The sequence below is a fragment of the Daucus carota genome, chromosome 6 (genome assembly GCF_001625215.2).
Source record: "Daucus carota subsp. sativus chromosome 6, DH1 v3.0, whole genome shotgun sequence".
NCBI lineage: Eukaryota > Viridiplantae > Streptophyta > Magnoliopsida > Apiales > Apiaceae > Daucus > Daucus carota.
The window spans coordinates 29,382,801-29,403,342 of NC_030386.2; the positions used below are offsets into that span (position 1 = coordinate 29,382,801).

The window sequence follows — 20,542 nt, forward strand, 5'->3', positions numbered from 1 at the left end:
GGATATATTGATCGATGATTGTTTTTTGGAGGGTCAAATTTACTAGAATTTGAGCAATATTATATATACATTAATAATTATAAACTAGATAAAATTCATCAATTTGAAAATTCTAATTACTTTTAATTTATTTTAATACTCCCTCCATCCCATTTTAAGTGTCCTGTTTTGATTTTCAACAGTTAAATTGACTAATTTTTGACCAAGTATAAAGAACAAAATCGTTATTGTTTTAAAAAAGTAAAAATTATATTTTATAGTATATTGTATATACTTTATAATGACATAATATTTTTTATTTTTCAAAATTATATTATATGTGTAAATCTCAGTTAGAATTTAATTTGACAATTCAAAAGTTACACTTAAAATGCGACGGAGGGATATATAAGTTTAACTTTTTATGAATTTAAATAATAAAAGAATGATTTGTAATATCTGAGCCAATTACGACAACTAATTACAAGGCAGGTATATCTTTTTCTTTTCCATGACACGAGGTTGTTCTCTCGACATCTGATAAATCTCTCTCCCCCTCCCTCTGTCTCTCTCTCGCTCTCGCTCTCTCTCTCTCTGCTTCTTTATACTAGGAACATAGTGTAGAATCATACATACGATGATAGAGGACGTACTAGGTAAATTGATATTGTTGGAGGCCGCAATCCTTCTCGCGCTTTCTTACAAAACCGTTGTTCGAAAGCCCGTGAAGCGACTTCTAGAAGATGTTGAAGCTGCTCATCTATTACTAATTCCTTTGTTCATCGGCGCCTCTTTATTTCTGGCTTTCACAATCTCAGCTCTTATTAAAAATCATCTCCGGTGGATTGATGAAGCTCCCATTGATCACCAGCTTGTCCAAGCCCATAAATTGCTCCAAGCTTCTCTATTAGGTCAGTTTTAATCCCCATCTCTCTATATTTGTGTATTTTTATTTTTGTTCAGTAACGTTTTTTTATTTCTTAATTGCTGTCGGTGGTCAATTAGAAGATATCGTTAAGTTATGCATCTATGGGATGGATCGTGTAGGCTTGAATATGTTTCCGATTGTTTTGTTAGTACAAGATTAAGGGGGCATTTGCCGAATCTCGACATAGTCACTGATTGTTGATTGAGCTGAGTGAATCGTTGTACTAGTATATAAGCTAAATTAATAATTTGCTCAACTATCTAAGTGATAATTCATGTTGACTTATTTATCTCAGGGGGTTTGAGGAATAACATATATGAGTACGAAAAATCCACTTTGTGTTATCACATGTTTCAAATTTTCTTACTAAATATACTAAATGTAAGAATTACATCTATAACCTATTGTTTTAGAAGTACTGAATTAATTTAAAGTGTATAACCCCACAAGTGCGCTCTAGTAAAGTTTGTTGCATAAATACGTAGCTGTGTGTTTTCATTTATGTATGGTCATAAATATTAGATACAGTGATGTAAGGTAGTTGTTTATGCTAGGAACACGATTGAAATTTATATTAGAATATATAAATTCCTATATATTGAAAACTGGGGGATCCTTTATATTAATCCTTTCTATATATCAGGGGACTTGTATATTAGTTATTCAGTATTGTATCAAAAACATTTATGGATCAGTTACGTGTCTTTGTTATATGTACTATGATCTTTGTTTTTGGACTTGGTTAGAAGTGCCTAACGTGGATGTGTAATGTGTTGGCCTCTACATATTTGAGATTTTAGAAATATTTACCAGTAAGGTTGTTTTGTTTACATATGAGTACCTTGGGACTTGGACTTGTTGGAAATAATCCAAGAGTGTAGTTGTTTGGTTGACGAAAAAGAAGGTGAAAAGGATTGTTTACAATTTGTGGAGAACCAACTTCCCATATGCTAATAAAATCGTTTTCTAATTTCCTAGGAAATTCAGGTAGGCTTCAGACACCAAGGAATTACGACTTCTGATAGAAAATCAATTTCTTTTATGTGACCCAACAAGCACTAAGGTTATCCGGAGTGTAAATGTTCAAGTCCCTTTTGCCCCTATACAATAATCATTAATTATGCATCAAAAGGCTTCAGCCTTGTATTACAAAATATCTACTGGAAGCTTTGCAGAAATGAGAAAGTGTGCGTGCTTAGTATTCTTATCCCTACATTTCTTTTCCTTATTTTTTAATTATGAAATAAAGGTTATATAATAATTAGTCTCATTAGATTAATGGGAAGCTTTTAAGCAATTCACTTTTAGATTTTTAGAGATTCCTGTGATGGAAGAAGATAACAATGGGGATATAACCTAAGTAGATGTGAATTATGGATTAATAACGTGAAGTAAATTTTCAGAAAGATTCTAGCCAATTGTTTTGTTCTAATGATTTATTTAATCTGGAAAACGTTTAGCCAACTGTAATGACTAACTAAATAATCTCATCGACCAAAGAATCCAGTCTAAACCTATATTGCCCATTTCTGAAGTCATATGCCCATTAGAGTCTGTGTTTAGAACTTTTTACATCCAGTAACACAAGCTCTGTAGAGGTTAAAAGAAATATTTGCCTAAATCATACAGTGTCTACAGTTTACTTCCCTGGAGAGATAATAATTGTCTGAGCTCTGTCTTTCTATTGTTTATATTAACTTCTAGTTTTGGTAACTAGTAACTACATTTGGTCACAGTGGTAGTAGAACTTCTAGGATGTTTAAACTTGTTTACAACTTTGGAGATTTTCACATGGCAGAAGAATTTGTTTAATTTTTTATGTATTGTAGCCTTGTAGGTTTATTTCTGTGTGTGTACAAATATAATAGAGAAGAGAAGAAGGATTCAACATGAAATCATATATATAATTATTATAATCAAGTGGTAGGGGTTCATATAATCATCTCTGTCAGCTATGATTTAATATCAAATTTGAGCCTTCATGTTATCCTTCATATGTAATATAATATAGACAATATGTTCTTGTGATGGCAGTTCGTTTTTGTTAACAATACAAATATGATTTGAAGGTGTAAATACCAATTTAAGTGTTACAACAGGTCTAGCCCTGTCTTTGATTATGCTATTATCCATATGGGGCATATGGCTACATTTTCCAACTAACGTTGTACAATATTAAGCTCTGTTCTTATGTCCAAGGTTTGAAAGTTTTACTTTCGGAGTGAGGGACAATAGTGTACGGGTCTTTTTGCTTGTAAAATGTGCAATAGCTTGCAGTCATTTCTCGATACGTTTGTATATAGTCGAAATCTTGAATCACTTGTTGCTTGAGGAAACATGTGTTAATTGAGTGTGTGATTTTTGCCTTGGTACTTTCTGCCTTTCTTTGAGTATCTTATATATAACTAGATATGTTTGAATGATTTCGATTATGATGCGCATGCGCTTATATCTCAAATCTGCATACTTGCACAGCCAGGCTGATATATTCATATACTTTCTTTATTGAATTTGTGAGTATGCTAAGATCATACCCTTGTTTGTTGATAAAGTATCTCATGAATATTCCTAGGAGCAATTCAGGCTGTTTAAGCAACTACTTCTGAAGATGGGGGATTTTAAGAACAAAGAAGTTGTTAGAATAATCATTTTTTTATATATGAACATATCTCTTACATGAAGTTTGAGTGCAGCTTTTTTGTAAATTAGTCCTTCTTTGTTTAATTTCTGTGTTAAGCACGAGTAAGAGGATACCGTGCGGCATATTTCATATGCGGCTTTTAAAGGTGATTTGCTTTTAGACTTTTACAATATATTAGGCATCTCGTTTGAATAGTGACAGTCTTGGTACTATATCATATGCTTAATTGAAGTTGTAGTCTAGAATGTTGCACTAAAACCATCGGAATAACATTTTTGTGTTCTCTTTTACAGACTTATCCAGGTTACTGTAATCATCTATAAATCTTTTCAAAACTTGAAGCCGAAGTTAATATTATTTATATAATTTGCAGGTATGTGTTTATATCTTTCAATGTTGATATACAAATTCAATCATCTTATGAGAGCAAGAACTTCACTTAACAAGGCATTAAAGGTTGAAGAAAAGCAACTCGAGGACTGGAAGCATATCATTGCAGTACGAGCCTATAAATTAGAGTGCAAGGTTGGTAGACTGGAAGCAGGGCTTAAGGAGCTGAAATTCGAATACCTGAGAAAATCTAGGGAGGCTGAGGCTAAAGCAGCTGTTGCGTCAGAGCTGAAAAAACAGTGTGAAGGATTTAACCTCAAGCATGACCGTGAGCTCGAGTACAATCAGACCCTCCGTAACCAGTTGCTGTCAATAGATCAAACATTGTTAGAGGATAAACAAAAAATATCAAGTTGGACTGGTCTGAAAGAGAGCATTTTGCGAGATGGATTGAATCTGTTATCCCCATGGAAAATCCTTGAACCCAGCAACAATGTATCAGAAGAATGTTCGGATAACAATCCGGTGACAACTAACGGATGTTATCAGACTTTACATTCTGGTACTTCTGCGCCATCTTCACCAAGACACCGCCACAGGAGACCAGTCTATCAGACTAGTTACTGATCTATATTACCATGTAACAGAACTCTCTACATAATTCACTCAAAGTCGCTGTCTGCTTCTAGTAAATGTGAACGATGTAAACGGTATTGTGAGCTGTTTGTGTGCCAACAGCCTAACGTTGCAATCTAGTTACAAAAGTAATTATCTGATTAAACAGTCCTTTAAACCTTTCTCACAATAATTATATTTATCCAAAATATTACAACCAAAACATTTATGGTTCTAGATGTCGTTGATGAAATGTTGAAATGTTGTTCATCAGTGACCGGGTCAAGATTTGTTTTAGGAAGAAATTGACTAAAGATCGAATTACGTTAATTATAAAAAATTCAAAATTTAAAATTGCAAATTGCAAATGGTAAATTGAAATTAATTTAACAAAAATGTAAGCACATAGAATGTAGAGTAATGCTTTAGAAGAAAAATTAATCATAAATTTAAGATGGATACTATGAATATTATATTATTTTTTATTAAATCATATAATATCCGATTGTATTTATATGACAACTTAAAACATGATTATCGTTATACCTGGAATAGTTATTATTTTTATATTATTTAGATATGCTATTTTGATTTTTATAAAATCAATAATATAATTGAAAATATAACTATTAAGTTTAAATTTCTAATCACTGATCCAATTAATTATTTGGGTTAGTAATTAATTTCTGAATGTGTCTTTTCACGTGAACACAAGTTATTTTTTATTTTCACGACACTAATATTAAGATGGAAATGAAAATGAAAATAATATGTTCACTTTTTTTTTGACAAAATAATAACCAACATTGAAATAAAATTCAAGAAAAGTGGATTGAAATTGGTGTCGACGGCCATTTAAAGTCTTAAAGGCCCAAACCACGTGTTTACACCAAACCCTTGCACCCAAACACAAAATCAAACCCCGTCGGCAGTGCACAATACACGCTTTATACACACACATAGACTATACTATCTGTACGTATAGATTCTACACATACATCTCAATCTACTAGATTCCTATTTCCAGAATCTATTATTACACATCCTACAAGGCTTATACTAGGGTTAATTTTCCTGTCTTTTGCATCGGGAAGCGTGCAAGACGATAAGTGAAGATGAATCAGTTGTTGTTCTCGTTGGTGCTGTCTGAAATGGCCTCGATTATGCTGCTGTTGTTCAGAAACCCACTTAGGAAGCTCCTGATCATGGGAATCGATCGCGCTAAACGAGGGCGGGCCCCACTGGTTGTGAAATCTGTAGCCGCCACTGTGTTTGTGATAATGATGTACTATGTTTATGCTGTTAGAGAGATGCAGAGCCGGCCTGTGGAGTCTCTGAATCCTACTGATCAGATTCTGCTTGCTAATTATATGCTCCAAGCTTCTCTCATGGGTACTGTTTTTCGTTTTGTTAATTGTGTGTGTGTGGGTTTACTTGTGCTTGTTTGTTTGTTGATGCTTTTATGGAAGTTTTTGTGTTTAGTTAAAAAAAAATAAAATTGAAGTTCTCTAGGGATATTACTAAATGGCCAACTGGATACAAAGTAGACGAGTTATGATTCTTGGTGATCAAAATTCAGATTTGTTTTTTATTTATAGGTGCTAAGAACATCTGCAATGGAGTTGACTATAATGATAGACTAAAATGATAGAAAATGCTAATTATGTTAATTTTGCTAAGCCATTAAGACATTGTGTTTTGATGGAATGACTGTATTGATCGGTTATATTTTAATATTTTACAAATCATATGTTTTTATTATTTTAGGTTGTTATAAATAGAATGTATTATTTGAATATGGTATTAAATGATGTGGAATCGTCTTACAAGTCAATAGAGGTTCGACAAATATAGCCAACATCCGGAGGTTTTTAGTTAAGGGTTATGCTCTAAGGAGTTTGGTGTAATAATGCGGCCTCCTGTATAATCGTCTTTTTAAGAAGTAAATCTTTAACAAACAACAAAATGAGCAAAATTTCCACTTCTATAAATGCGTAAAGGTTTATAGTTTTCGTACGAATTCAAGATTACAGGTTTACAACTAAGACACCTGAATCTGCATCCTAGTCATTACTACTTACTTTACCGCCGAGGTTTACGTCTAAGACATTTGAATCCACATCCTAGGCATTACCACTTACTTTGCCGGTGAGGTTTTTTACTTATTATAGGAGTGATTTGTATTATTTATTACCTCCGAGAATTCTTCATGTTTTCCCTTTCCAACTATTGTACTATCAGTATTGTTCAAGTCAAGTCATATTTTTATTATAAATGTATATAATTACAATGCTCTATGGTTGTTTTCTGTGTTTAAACTGAAGCCAAATTTGAGATGTTCTACATGGCATAATTTTTTTACAAATGCTTGTTGGTGTACGCCGACCCCCTTTACTTCCATTTTTGTTAAACAATAAGTATGGTCTCCTTCCAATATTCATTTTCTACCTGAATTCCAAAAATGACGGATGATATATATATCATTTGTTCCAGTGATGTGTAATTAGTATACAGGAGATTGTTTGCATATATATTTGGATTATTTACTAGCTCAATGCCTTGTCTGGCTAGTAAAATTAAAGGGTTCAAACTTTATGGTGTTTATGTACCAATATTAGGGGAGTATATCCCTTTTGCTAAGTTTTTGAGGTGACATAATATATAGTTATCACTTCAAGTTCCTGGTGGCATAGTTTGACCTTCTTGTTGGAGAAAATGGTGTGAATATATCGTGTTTATATTTTAATCTTTAGTTACCTCAGCTGATCTTTGAAGAGCCGAAAGATCTTTTGAGATAGGAGAACTTGATATTGGAGTAGCGTACTTAACAAAAACAAAACCGGACATTTAGTAGCACATTAAATTAGCGAGGTGCTTCTCTGTTAAAATACGAGTAGATTAGGCCTCACAGCACCAGCCAAACTTTCTGTATGCTGTTCTGTTTTGTGGTATGTCCTATTAATTGGCCATTATCGAATTTTAGCAAAAATACAGTTTAAGGCTATTTAATGAAATTTTGATAGAACCTTATATATATGTTACAAGAAAGTAAGATGATTGATTTATTGTGTTAATTTGTGTTTACAAATATTGACATAGAATTTTCCATGCATGCAGGATTCTCTCTGTTTCTATCTTTTATGATAGATAAGTTACACCATTATATTAGGGAACTTCGCCTCCTTAGAAAAACCATGGAAACCGCAAAGAAACAGTATCGTAGTTTCGATGATAGCAAAAGTGGCGGAGGAGAGGGAGTGCAGGCTTTAGGCGAAGAGATTTCTAATTTGAGGGCAAAGATCAAAGAGCTGGAATTTAAATGTGAAACGAAAGAAAAAGAGGTAAAATCTGCTGAAACAAGTTTAGGGGCCCTCAAAAGTCAATCTGAAGGATTTCTCGAAGAACACGCTCGTTTGCAGGAAGAGAACCAAAACTTTCGGAACCAGCTGCAGTCTATTGATCAAAATTCATCACATTCTGATGGCAAGAAGAACATGTAACTTAAGTTAATACCGTATGGCAAAAAGTGGAGTTCTCTATATCAATGTAACATATATTTAGATTTTGTATTTTGAGACCGCCTGTAACCAAGAATGGAGAGAAATGACTAGCTTTACAGTGAGATTATGTATTTCAGTGCAAAAACTAATGGAGGAAACATTATGATGTTTGTCAATATCAAAGTGGCACAAATCTGCTGAGGTATTATTGTGTGATCAACTTTATATTGCCAATCTCCTTCCAGTTCATATTAATCAGATTATCTGCTTTATTATATGTAGTTTGCTGAGTTCGAATCTTTTATTTCATGTTGTTTTGCCCAACATAAGAAGGAGATTTCTTCAGGGCAAATAATTCTACAAGCATGTTGGGTACACATTCTCTAAACTAACATGTACTACTCTGACAATTACTCTAAACAATACCGGTATTTTGTAAATCCCAAATTTTGTCCTTTATCTTTGACAGTCTATTAAATCACATTTGCATTTTGCATATCCATTCATTGATTGCATACTATTATCATTATTACTCCTATAGCAATGGCCGCCAAGCTCGCTTTGGTATTGCTTGTAGTCGCATCCATATGTTCTCACTCTGAAGCCTCCAAGCTCAGAACTACCACCATGACCTTATACTTCCAGGACTGGTCTGCAGGGCCAAACGCCACTGTGATCCCCATCACGGGCCTCCCCGGTCGCCTCTGGTCCTTCTTCAGCTTCGGAACAGTATTCTGCACTGACGACCCTATCACTGAAGGATTAGACAAGGCGTCCCCTGAAATTGCCAGAGCACAAGGCATATACGTGACTTCTGCATTAGATGGTTCCAACACTCATGTTCTGATCTCAATTGTTTTCACAAACAGTAAATACAACGGGAGTACATTAGAAGTGCAAGGAGCTAGCCGTCAGATTGATAACGTGAGAGAAGTCGCGGTGGTTGCAGGTACGGGGAAATTCAGATATGCAAGAGGATACGCGACGTTTGAGACTGTTTATCTGGACATGTCACTTGCATACTCAGTGATTCAGTGCAATGTTACCGTCAAGCATTACTAGTGCACTACCTGGCATCTTGTAATAAACCTATAAACCAAGTTATGGGGCACTACTGCTCTTATGTGTTTTATGTAATGTTCAATTGCAGAAATTTAAAGCCCTGAAACTCTTAAAATGTTGAATTACATAAAATATCATCTTTATATCCTAGTTCATTGTCATTCCTTTTCACCATTTCCGTGTTTCAGCCACAACTACCAAGTACTAATCCAGCTTGGACTTATTTGTGACCTGATCTCATGAGAATTGCGTGGTACAAGACCAAAATATCATTAGGTGTGAAATGGACTTTTTGGAATGCGCAAGTTACTTATTTCTGAGGTGCCGACACATTTTTACTCATTAGAGATTGATTCATCGATAGTCTCTCGAAACAAAAAAAAAATGTTATGTACATGAGCAAAACCATCACATTTTTTTTCCACACTACTCCTACAGCTAATATTTTTACCTAAGACATTTAATATCCAGTATTAATATCTCCTAGTCCCTAACAATACAACAACTTTCCAGCTCAATTTCATCACCAACCATAGCTGTTCTTGACCCACAAGCTCCTTTTGTCTTCATCTCCATCATTGTTTCCTCTGATTGTGATCCAAGTTTCCTCCCATGTCCACTTCGGCACTCTTGAATTTACCGACAGACGTTCAATTCTCTGATCAGGACATGAATCCAAACACCTTGATTGGACTAAAACTTCTGATTCTTCGTCGATGAAATTCCAGACCCCTTGATCAAGAATGCTTGTTGGAGAGCTCGTATCCAGTTCTTGATCCTGCTTTCTGATTAAGCAGGACTCTTCAAGAAACGGGTGTTTGAGAAGCTGTTGAACCGTCCACCGCTCATTTGAATTTCTCTTTAAACATTTGCTAAGAAAATCTTTTGCTGTTCGAGACAAGACTTCAGGGAAATCCGGAGATTTCCCAGAATATGCAATTTCGTAAAGTACTGACATTGAGTCAGTACTATTAGGCCACGGTGATCCCCCGGTAGCCATTTCAATAATTGTGCAACCAAGTGCCCATATATCAGCCGCAAACCCCTGCTCTTCGCCTCGTGCCACCTCTGGCGCCATAAACATTGGCGTGCCACCAATTGTCGCTCCTACAGCCGAATTTACCCACTTGGCGCAACCAAAATCAGCAATTTTAGCACCCGCCTTGCCTATCAAAACGTTGGCGCCTTTTATATCACAATGTGCCACGCCGCTTGAATGAAGGTACTTTAGGCCTTGTAGTATTTGGTACGTGTAACACTTGATCATCGCCTCGTCTAGCTTACCACCTTTGGTCCGAATCACATCACTAAGCGCTCCGCCTGCAACATACTCCATCTTAAGATTATAAAAGAGCTTATTATTTTCACTAGTAATGTCACACCCCTTGTAGCTCACAATATAAGGACTTGACAAACTGCACAGAATACTCTGCTCTCTCTGCAACAACTCAGATTTTGATAATTCCACCGATTTAACCGCAAAAATGTCGTTACAGCCGCAAGAACTAGCCATCGAGACGGTGGCAGAAGCTCCGCGGCCAATAGTCCGGCCTCTCCTCCAGTCCATTTGTCAGTTCACAGAATATCTGCAGTGAACAGAAGTTTATTTTGAATGAATTGTGTCATAGTAGTTGGTTATAGTAACAAATATAAATAAGAAGAGTGGGCTTGTGTTACCTTTGGTTGGTTGGGTAGGAAGTGTATAGGTGGCCACTCTTACACTTTTGTGGATGATTCTTTTAACGATGTGGCAAATTTTGGTTGGGGAGTTGGAAATTTAGGGAGGGAGTGCTTGGCAAAATGAGAAGTGGACATGTGGTAACATAAAAGTTATTGAGTGTACATTTGTTAGATAGTTTGGTGAGGAGGTTAGATATTGGAGATTGGATTCAATATCTTTTGGATGGTTAACTTGGATCCTTTATATTGGATGGAGTGATCACAGCAAGGATAACATGAGAATCTATTTAGAAGATTGAAGTGGGTTCGATTATTTATTTATTTATAATTTAAATAAAGTGGAGGTGCCATTCTATTGGTTTATTTGAAAAGCTTGTCAAAACTGGTTTTTAAAAAGTTGTTATATATCTCATATACTTTTTTTAAGTGATGAATTTGTTTGCTGGTTTTATGTTTTACGAGCATCTCGGATTGTCTTGACTAAGTTGGACATGTGATAAAATTTATCAAAATGATAAATTATTTTAATTTGATTATATTGATTAAATTGATCAATATATTTAAAAAGTTATAACGATGCCCAGTATGGCCACGAGATATTAGATTTTTTAAAAATTATATATATATTATTTTTCAAGCGCTAATTATATATTTTTAGCCACGAGGGTCAGGAATACTCTTTTTTTTTTTTGCTAATAAATACTATTTTTTTAATATTTAAACAGATATAAAACAGATACTCATTTCATTTATAAGGTATACAAGTTTAAACTGTAGAAAAGAGAATAAATATAAATAAATGGCTAGCACCGTCAAAGTTGCAGATGTTAATCAAGGTTATAGTGCATAAAGGTATGTCGGTAAGCCCACAGAAAAGCAAGATGATACTACTGATTAACAGGGTCCAAGGCACTAAATATGTGATTCGTTTTCCAGAAGGAAAAAGTAATGTGACCAAATCTGTTGAACAGTTGCTATTTCGTGTCTTTCCTTGATCTCTAATTTTAGATGGTGTAATTAGCGTAACATTATGGTTCCAAAATAATCATCAAATTATGCCATTAGTCAACACAAAATCAAGGCATATCAAACACTAAGTTAGACAAGCAAAGAGCGGGAGAGATTTAAGTTGCAACTACTAATCTCCAAACTAATCAACTCCGTTCATATATACCAGATTACTAATACATTCATACTATTCCGGGTATATTTATAATTTTTTGATTAATTCTAAAAATGAATTTCACAAACTTAACGATTATATTTTGATTCGACTAAAAATTATTGATTTATCCGGAAAATTTCCGATAAATTATGAATGATAGGTCAACAAATTACTTCCGATTGTCGATTTCCACGCCTGTGTCTAAAATTGAGGAACGCTCATCAAACATGTTAATTTATGAATATTATTTTCATCGCTTTTCTACTATGTAAGTTCTTTTTTTATTAACTGACCTTGGATATAAAACTTTTTGTTTATATGCGCAATCTTTTCGGGCAAAAATGTGGATTCAAATATTAAAATCTGAGTACGTTTACAATTTTTCAATATTAAAATTTTCAGAAATGTTATGTAAAATTTTAAAATTTTCCGTCCAGTTGAACAACCCAATGTCTATTCAAGATGTGAAATCAACTAACATAGTAACATCAATCAAATCGTAGTTAAAATTACAATTATCACCTACTCCCTCCGTCTCTAAATACTTTTCCTGTTTGTACTTTTCACGTTTGCCAACACACATTTTTAATCGTTAATATCTTTCATTTCGTAGTAGCATTAAAAATAAAAACTTCACTGTATTAAAGTACTCGTGAATACGAATCTAACAAGATCATTCATGACTATATTTAGTTTTATAGATTAGATGTAAATTAGTAATTTGTCTCATGTTATGAACAGTACCGACATCCCAAATAGGAAAAGAATAAAGAGACGGAGGGAGTAACATATAATTATAAACATATTAAAGAACAACCAAGACAGATCAATAATATCTTTATTAATTCCTTTAACTGCAGCTATCAGTTTCTGTTACTCACAAATCACAATAATCTTCATTAGAAACATATACTAAGAGCAACTCCAAGGGGCTCTCTAAACAAGCTCCTAAGTCTAAAATTTAGGAGCAAATCAAAATTTAGTGCTCCAATGGGCTCCTAGATACTCTTTAAAAATTTAGGAGCCTACTCTCTCTCCTTTCTTTTAAAAAGCATCTAGTAGCTCCTAACTCAATATTTTATTATTTTTCCTTCAATCTTCTCTCTCTTTTAGTTAACTTTTTCCTCTCGTTTATATAAAATAAATATAAAATGTGAATAAGGAGCCAAATATAAAGAGTAGCATTGAAGTTCTCACGTTTTCTGATGTATTAACTTACTAGGAGCCACATTTTATATTATTGTTTAGGGAATGATTTAGGAGTACCGTTGGGGATGCTCAAACAATATGCTTGCGGAGAATCTGTGATGCGTGGTTTGTAAGGCAGCTGGTCATCACGAAAAGGTTAAGTCACGTGTCGAATTATAGGCCTTTCCATTTTACGTAATAAACTTGCTTTAATCTTGCTTGCTCATTGGAGCAATATTCTTTACTCAATAATAACTCCACATGTTAAATATAGATACTGTGCCCACATTTTGCATCAGACGCACGCTCTTTCTAGAATAATATACGTGGCTGAAGCACTGATCACTTTACATTTTACACAGCTACTCCCTCCGTCCCAATCAATAGTATACATTGGGGGACGGAGGCGCGACACGGACTTTAATGCTTCAATATAATATAGTTCTATAAATTATTTTTAAGATTTTCTTTTTATGTATAAAAGTATAACATTTATACTTTTATACAAAAAAAGAAAATCTTAAAAATAAGTTGTAGAACTATGTTTTATAAGCGCCTTAAAAAGCGTGTCGAGCAGTGAAAAAGAAACGTATACAATTGACTGGGACAGAGGGAGTACTAATTCTTGTTATTAATCTTTTAAGTTGATTTTGATTTTACATTCTCGTCGGATGCGTTTGGATTGTGGTTTCGATTATATTTAATATTGATTCATGTTATTGTGGGAAAAAATATTGATTTTAATTTAAGATGATTTTAATTCTTTTGATGTTTGGGAATGTGATTCATGTTATGGGCTTTTGCCATGCCCTGAGGCCTGAATATTGGTTGAGCCAACTAGCATCCAATTTAAAAGGGCTTTCAGTTTGGATCTCATTATTCAAACAAGAAAGAACGGAAAAAAATAAAATAAAGAAACGCTCTCTCTCAAGTTTAACCAAAATATTGATCACAAAATGAGCTTTTATGTTAACTTCTCCATTTCTTCAGCGATAACTGAAATGACAAAATAATCAACCCTCATTGATCCTCTAAAAGCTTGGAATGCTAAGTCTAGTGCTGCCATACTTGCTAGTATTGTTGCTACTAGTTACCCTCCATTGTTGTTGCTGGTAGTTGACTGTGACACATTCACATTGCTAGAAGGACTTCCATTTGGATGAGATCCTCCACCAAAGATGGATGAGATGGCCGCGGCTAGAGCTGCAGTAAAATTTGGATCCGTCGTAAGTGCATTGACAGTGTCCGTCAATGAGTGGTCTAGTGGAGGAGCCTGCTGGCCTAATTGCGACGTGCCAGCTTCCATATCCTGAGACATTTGTAGGCCAGAAAATTTTGATTGATTATATAACGCTTGGCCGAATATTTGAGGAAGCAGGGCAGCAGGGGAGACGCCTGACAGGGGATTTTGTTGCGTATTGTTGAAGGGTAATTGGAACTGGTTTTGTGGCTTTTGGAGTTGCAAGGGGTTTGGATTTTGTGTCAAGTCTAGAGTGACTGTTGGAAATGGTGCAGAAGCGGAAATAGTGGCCATGCTACTGGAACAGGGGAGGAGAGTTCTGGCAAGTACATTGGGGTTCATGATACCATCTGCGCTTGGCATTGATCCGGAGAGTAGCATTCGTGCTGCTGATGATGTTGTGGAGGCCATTGCCATCGCGGCTGGAGGCAGAGGGTGGTTGTGATTGCCTTCATATGTTGTTATGAGGATGCTTCTATCTTCAGCACATCTTTGTACCTAAATGCATAGATAACATTATTATTCATTTAAAAGATCGTATCGTAAATTGTAAGTTATGCACAAGTTAAGGCTACCTGCTTTCTAACTGGGCATCCTGCAGCCATGGTACATCTGTAATAAGCTCGAGGGCATGGATTTCCTTTGGCGATTTTTTGCCCATATTTTCTCCATTGACACCCATCCGTCATCTGACATTAAACAATGCACGTATCGTATCGTGATCAATAACATACTTTATAGATAGACAAACTCAGCTTTGGTAGAAAACTACAAGTGCTTACCATAGGTGCTTCTGATCGTGCTCTAACCGAGACTCTAGCTTTCCTTATTGTCGCCTCTGTGGCTTCATCAACGCTTTTGGGAGGATTTAGCCTAGACACTTTATTCCCTCCCATCCACATGTTGTGTGATCCTGGATCCGCATCATCCTCTTTAGACAAATTATCCGTGTTACTTGGATCACCGCGCTCAGGTGAAGAGGCACGATCCGTCTCCCCACTGATTTGGCCTCCTAGTCCCAGATTGATGAATTGTCTAGGTACCATACCAGCACTACTGTTCTGTCTTGCTACTTCAGCTTTGCTATTAGGCTGATGATCACTGAATTGTTCCAGTTCTTGATCAGCTCCTTTCTGACCTTGCTGTTGCGTGATTGTCACCAGATGCATCTGGAGCGTGTTGTAATTGTTTGTCACTTGATTCAGCAAGTCCTTCAGTCGACGATTTTCAATGTTGGTACGTTCCAAATCTGCCTGAAGTGCAGCTACCTACAATAATATCAACAACCTTATATCGCGAATAAAAAAAAACAAATTTGTAAATTTCATGACAAGATCATGGATAGTTAATTACCTCATTTTTCGATCTCTTGTCTTCTGCATTAGGAGATATTCCATCATCCACTACCGAATGATCACTACACGTGTTCGTCGTAAGAAGATGCAGACCAGTCTGTATCCAATGCAACTCATTATCGCAATGTATATTACCAAAAACAAAATTAAAAAATCATGCAAATAAAAATTGTAAGATTACATTGACGTTGGAATCCAAGTCTGCAGGAGGAGAGAAGCCTCTAAGATTATCAGCATCACTCGTGTTATCCGTCACCTTGGACTGCTCATTCTCATCTCGAATTTTATTATTCGCGAAAAAGTCCATCTCATCAGGCCTGTTCTGATGATCAACTGTGGCGCGGTTAATATTAACAGCAAAATGAAAAGTCTCTGCAGGTGGAGACGAGTCCATAACTGACTTGATCAATTTAATTTTCTATGATAAAAAAAAAAAACGAAACTCAGAATGATCAATGGTGAGTCCACTAGCCATTGGCAAGGACAAATTTATAGCAAGAACCAAACAAGTGATAGAATGAGAGTCTTGAAACGGTAGTGCAATGGACTCGGCTAAGAAGGTGGAGACTGAGATGCAGAGAAGACCAAATACAAGGTGAGTGTTTAGATTTGTTTAAGAAAATTATTTGGATTCGGTATTATAAAATGGAGAAACGGGGTCTGATTATTTCTCTTCCTTCTTTTTCTACTTGTTGTGGTCTATTTTACACTACGAGGTCTACACTTTAACTTCGACGACTACGCCTTCCCTTGTCAATCTCTCCTTCACTTTGACTCGAAGAAAATAAGACAATCTCTGATTACATATGCTTTGTTGAGTGCCAGATAAATAGAGTATATGATCAGTGCCCCGGTCTTCTAGTCTTTGCAGTTAGACCTGCTGCTATTTTTTGCAAGACTAGCTATTTATATTTCTAAAAATAGTATAAAGTTTTTACTTATTACTAAAATAAATTAAAGATTTGTTTAAGAGTGCTATTCAAAATTGATGTTCTCTCGGAAAAATGATGGTAACAAAAAGTGTCGTTTAAAATTCTGATAATTGTTTAATTTTTTTTTTGATATTTGTATATTTATTTTTGGTGAGGTTTGATAATATAATTTATGACAATTTTTGATAAAAGGTGGAAAGCAAATTTTTTCAGAAAAGACCTGCAATTATCTGCAGCTCTTTGGAAAATTTAGATTTATCAAATAATCTTTCATTTGCATTGTTGCTCCACTAACATAGTGATTTTTGCGTAATTTTAATGTCCAAATAGCGCATTAATTTTGCATAATCATAGAATATTATACTTGAATCGGTATAATCATAAAATATTATACTTGGATCATATCGATTACGATGATTAGCAATTTTTTAGCAATAGATGTTATAAATTGAACATATTATTTATAATAAATATTAAACGTTATGAAGGACTTGTTTTAGTATTTTACTTTAATAAATTATTTTTTTAAAATGTGTTTTCTCAATATATTTTTTAGAAATTTGTTTTCTTCATATTCTTTGAATATATATGTTAAATGTGTTTTCTTGATATTTTTCGAATATCTTTTTAGAAATCTTATTTTTAAAAATAAAATTAGCAAAACAGTCAAATAAATATAAGAAGTATGTGTCCGACCATGCTCCGGTACCACCCTTGGTTGGCAAAAAAAATCTGAAACCGTAGCCCACCATTTTTTGCATACAATCACTTTAGTTTACTCCCAGTTCAGCTGTTTACCCCTAAAAGAGCTATTTCAATGAAAACAATGTTCAAAATATACAGAAATAGCATATCTCTTTATATTATAGCTCCTGATGCGTGATTTGTACAGTAAAGCCCTGCCTAATTCTTTCACCCCAGACTTCCAGCTTATTACAAAAATGCCACCGCTTTGTTTCAATGCAGCCACGTAAACTACTTACCCCACGTGCTCTCTTGCTGCTGTGTTCTGTATATTTTATTCATTACACCGTACTAACCCGAAGCTTATGTTACAAGCTTAGGTTGTTTTCATGTTTTGTTAAAGATATTTTACTAATTTCAAATTTGAAAACCCAGCCTCCTCCATTGCTGAACTCCACCACGCCACAGACCTGTCTTCGTAAGAGGGAGTTTCTTCTGCAGCTCTGCGCAAGCCATGAACCAGGTTATAGTCGTGTATATGCTGCCTTCTTACTTATTATTTCTTGATCTGTTTTTTAAAGCATTTTGCTTGGTTTACTAGCAGGATGATGATGATCGTTCGCGGCGTTTATTCACTTCTGAGAATATGATACAAGGTTCCGCTACTTCTCTACCGTATTTGTTATAGTTTTTCGCACACACTATAACCTAGCTTCTAACAACGATGTCCGTTTTCAGGTTATATGCCTCTTAAAAAACGAAAAAGAGGCGCGAGGATGCACAAGGATGTTAGACCCCATTATCACTGATGATGGAGTTGATTTCGTCTATACCTGTCTAATAACTTTGATCTATTTTCAGCGGCTGAACTTCGTCCGGAATCTGTTTGATGATTTGCTCAAAAGAACAAGATTGATGAATATATCATTATTCAAGTAACTTTTGTGTGCGACTATGTGAGTTTTGATTAGTAACTAGACTGTTTTGTATATGCTTATACTATGTTTTGGGTATCTCCAGTTTTTAAAATTGATCCATGGAGTTTGGCTTTTTTATGATGGTTGTTACAAGACGTAAGATAGCTATATATATTTTTAATGGGAGTTTGAGTGTGCTTGGCCAAACATGTTGTGTTCATTTTATAATTCATGTTATAGCCTCATATTGTTTGTTAAAGTTTTATTTACTCCACTGCTTCGTGATGCTCTGATTTGTGGATTGTTGCAAGCATTGTGAGCTCTTTTGTCTAACTGCAAGTATTTTCCTATTGTTTCAGGTTGATGCTTTTATGGACCAGTGCTACAAGTTCTTATATGTACATGGATCCATGTATTGAGTTAAGTATTACTTCTGTGACTTATTATTGTTATTAGCAGTCATTCTGATTTTAATTTTTAATATTGTGTGGTGCTTGCATTTGATATTTAAGTACCAATGATGTTTATATTGAAGTTTTGGCGTTGAAAATTATAATGGGAAAGTATTGTGGAGAGTTGATATATTCTGTATGAAATAAAACAATGTAGAGATGTATGCAGCATATTACAGAAGCAAATGTAGTCCTCATGTAACCAACTTTCGAAGCCTCTTCCCGCTTTAGAAAACAGAAACAAAGGAGATGTATGCAGCACATAAAATACAAAAGATGACTTCCCAGGATAGTTAAACAAGGGAAATAAATAAATTATCTTTCACATTTCAGTATGATGCAGATAAATAACCTATGTGATGCATATTGACAAAGTGGTATATTAGAAAGTGTAATTTATTTCTAATTAATTTATGCATCAACAGTTTCACACCATATAATATTTTTGTGGTTTACTAGATATATAGGCACAATAACTAGCATTAGTGACCTGGATTTTGTTTGATGGCCAAACTCTCATTGGCGTTGTGGTAAAGGTTTGTCCATATAAGGAGCAACTATCACAGGTAAAATGACAACATCTAAACTTTTATGAACATATATTTAATATGTACAACTGCAGTTTGTACCTGTTGCCTCACCTTTTTCTCATATATATACTTTGAGAAAATCTGCATCCATCATGCTGTTGAGGATATGTATAAGTCTTTAGATCTGCCCAAGAGTTCAATACTAATAGTTTGTTTGATATAATTATTATGAAAATTTCATGCTCTGTTCTAATGTTTCCCTACTGACACGCGGAAAATTGTTAGTGTGAAAACTAACAGTTGGCATTACTTCCATAGCAATAATGTGCTTACATCAGAGAGGACAGTTGACATCTTGTGATGCGTGAATCACTTGGTTTAATGGCTATTTAATGGTCTTTTGCAGCAAGAATACATTCGAGGAATCAGTGCTTGGAATTTGAACTTGGAGGATTTGAAGAACCAGGCTGCCCTGCTATGCTGGTGGTTCAAGATACTATTATCAACTCACCATAATTGGGCAATAACCTTCTTGAATGTGCCACGTTGTTTGTAGATCCAGGACTATGTTGCCATATTGAACATACAAGGATCCAGTAAAGTGGAAAACAAAAGGATGTGTATGATGAAGTTGGTTTTGCTGTGGATAATCCACCTCCCGGAACAGTTAATCAGCCAGATGTTGCACCTCATTACCAGGTACCATGACTACCTCTCTGTTGCCGGACCTGTTCCTTTTTCCTTTTTTTTATCTACACTTACACATATATGTTGTATTTGGATCATATTAATGTTTGCATTTGGTTTCTGAAAATTTAATATTTTGTCTTTATGTCCTCAGGATGGGCTCAGTGATATCCATACTATGGAAGATTCACTTGCTGCATTCCAATGAAATCTCTACAGGCCCTCAAGTACAGCTTTACCTCTCGCTCGAAGCCTCAAAATTATGATACGCAGCAGCAAAGAGTCCTGTTGCTTGAGATTCACTGTCTTAAAAACTACAGAGATGCACGGCAAAAGTATCCTGTGAAGTCCAAACTTTTACAAAATAAACACGCCTTCATTCATCTCCTCTTACCGGAGATTTCAGTATAAATGGCAAGTGGTGTAGGGCTCCATGATTCTGTGTTGTCCAGACACACCAAAAAATTTGCCTAAACTTGAATGAAGTTCTGTGCTAAAAGAAAATGACCTCTGAAGATGTAAGATATAGACAAGTTAGTTGGACTTTAGGCAAAAGACTTGGGATTGTTAATATTATTTTGTTATTCAGGTGTTTGTCATGTACTTCAATACCTCTTATTGAGTTCACTTGACAAGTAGAGACAAATAAAAAAAATA

The 20,542-nt window shown here is 34.9% G+C and overlaps 4 protein-coding genes, 1 long non-coding RNA gene and 1 pseudogene across 7 annotated transcripts; 4 read left to right on the plus strand and 2 right to left on the minus strand.

Annotated features, from left to right (window-relative positions):
* The first annotated feature begins 449 nt into the window (after window positions 1–449).
* Window positions 450–4,599, plus strand: LOC108225138 (uncharacterized). The gene is made up of 2 exons (XM_017399954.2): window positions 450–890; window positions 3,922–4,599. The coding sequence occupies exons 1-2, from the start codon at window positions 617–619 to the stop codon at window positions 4,503–4,505; spliced, it is 858 nt and encodes a 285-aa protein (XP_017255443.1). The 5' UTR covers window positions 450–616; the 3' UTR covers window positions 4,506–4,599.
* Window positions 4,600–5,363: 764 nt separating this feature from the next.
* Window positions 5,364–8,213, plus strand: LOC108224561 (uncharacterized). Its single transcript, XM_017399224.2, has 2 exons — window positions 5,364–5,885; window positions 7,611–8,213. Exons 1-2 carry the CDS (start codon window positions 5,609–5,611, stop codon window positions 7,991–7,993), a joined length of 660 nt encoding a protein of 219 aa, XP_017254713.1. The 5' UTR covers window positions 5,364–5,608; the 3' UTR covers window positions 7,994–8,213.
* Window positions 8,214–8,536: 323 nt separating this feature from the next.
* Window positions 8,537–9,055, plus strand: LOC108226986 (dirigent protein 1). The gene has a single exon (XM_017401981.2). The coding sequence runs from the start codon at window positions 8,537–8,539 to the stop codon at window positions 9,053–9,055; it is 519 nt and encodes a 172-aa protein (XP_017257470.1).
* Window positions 9,056–9,425: 370 nt separating this feature from the next.
* On the minus strand, window positions 9,426–10,973 carry LOC108226686 (mitogen-activated protein kinase kinase kinase 18-like; annotated as a pseudogene).
* Window positions 10,974–13,933: 2,960 nt separating this feature from the next.
* Window positions 13,934–16,143, minus strand: LOC108226218 (probable WRKY transcription factor 31). Its single transcript, XM_017401165.2, has 5 exons — window positions 15,865–16,143; window positions 15,682–15,780; window positions 15,111–15,596; window positions 14,904–15,017; window positions 13,934–14,826 (listed from the first exon to the last, which is right to left on the minus strand). The coding sequence occupies exons 1-5, from the start codon at window positions 16,075–16,077 to the stop codon at window positions 14,179–14,181; spliced, it is 1,560 nt and encodes a 519-aa protein (XP_017256654.1). The 5' UTR covers window positions 16,078–16,143; the 3' UTR covers window positions 13,934–14,178.
* Window positions 16,144–17,635: 1,492 nt separating this feature from the next.
* Window positions 17,636–20,473, plus strand: LOC108224834 (uncharacterized). Of its 3 annotated transcripts, XR_010284766.1 has the most exons (7): window positions 17,636–17,822; window positions 17,904–17,955; window positions 18,038–18,087; window positions 18,161–18,255; window positions 18,576–19,234; window positions 19,605–19,897; window positions 20,040–20,473. It is a non-coding gene; the product is annotated as an uncharacterized LOC108224834 (long non-coding RNA). The 3 variants fall into 3 exon arrangements; XR_010284765.1 differs by having other exon boundaries at window positions 17,901–17,955; window positions 18,038–18,255; XR_001807479.2 differs by having other exon boundaries at window positions 18,038–18,255.
* Window positions 20,474–20,542: the final 69 nt, after the last annotated feature.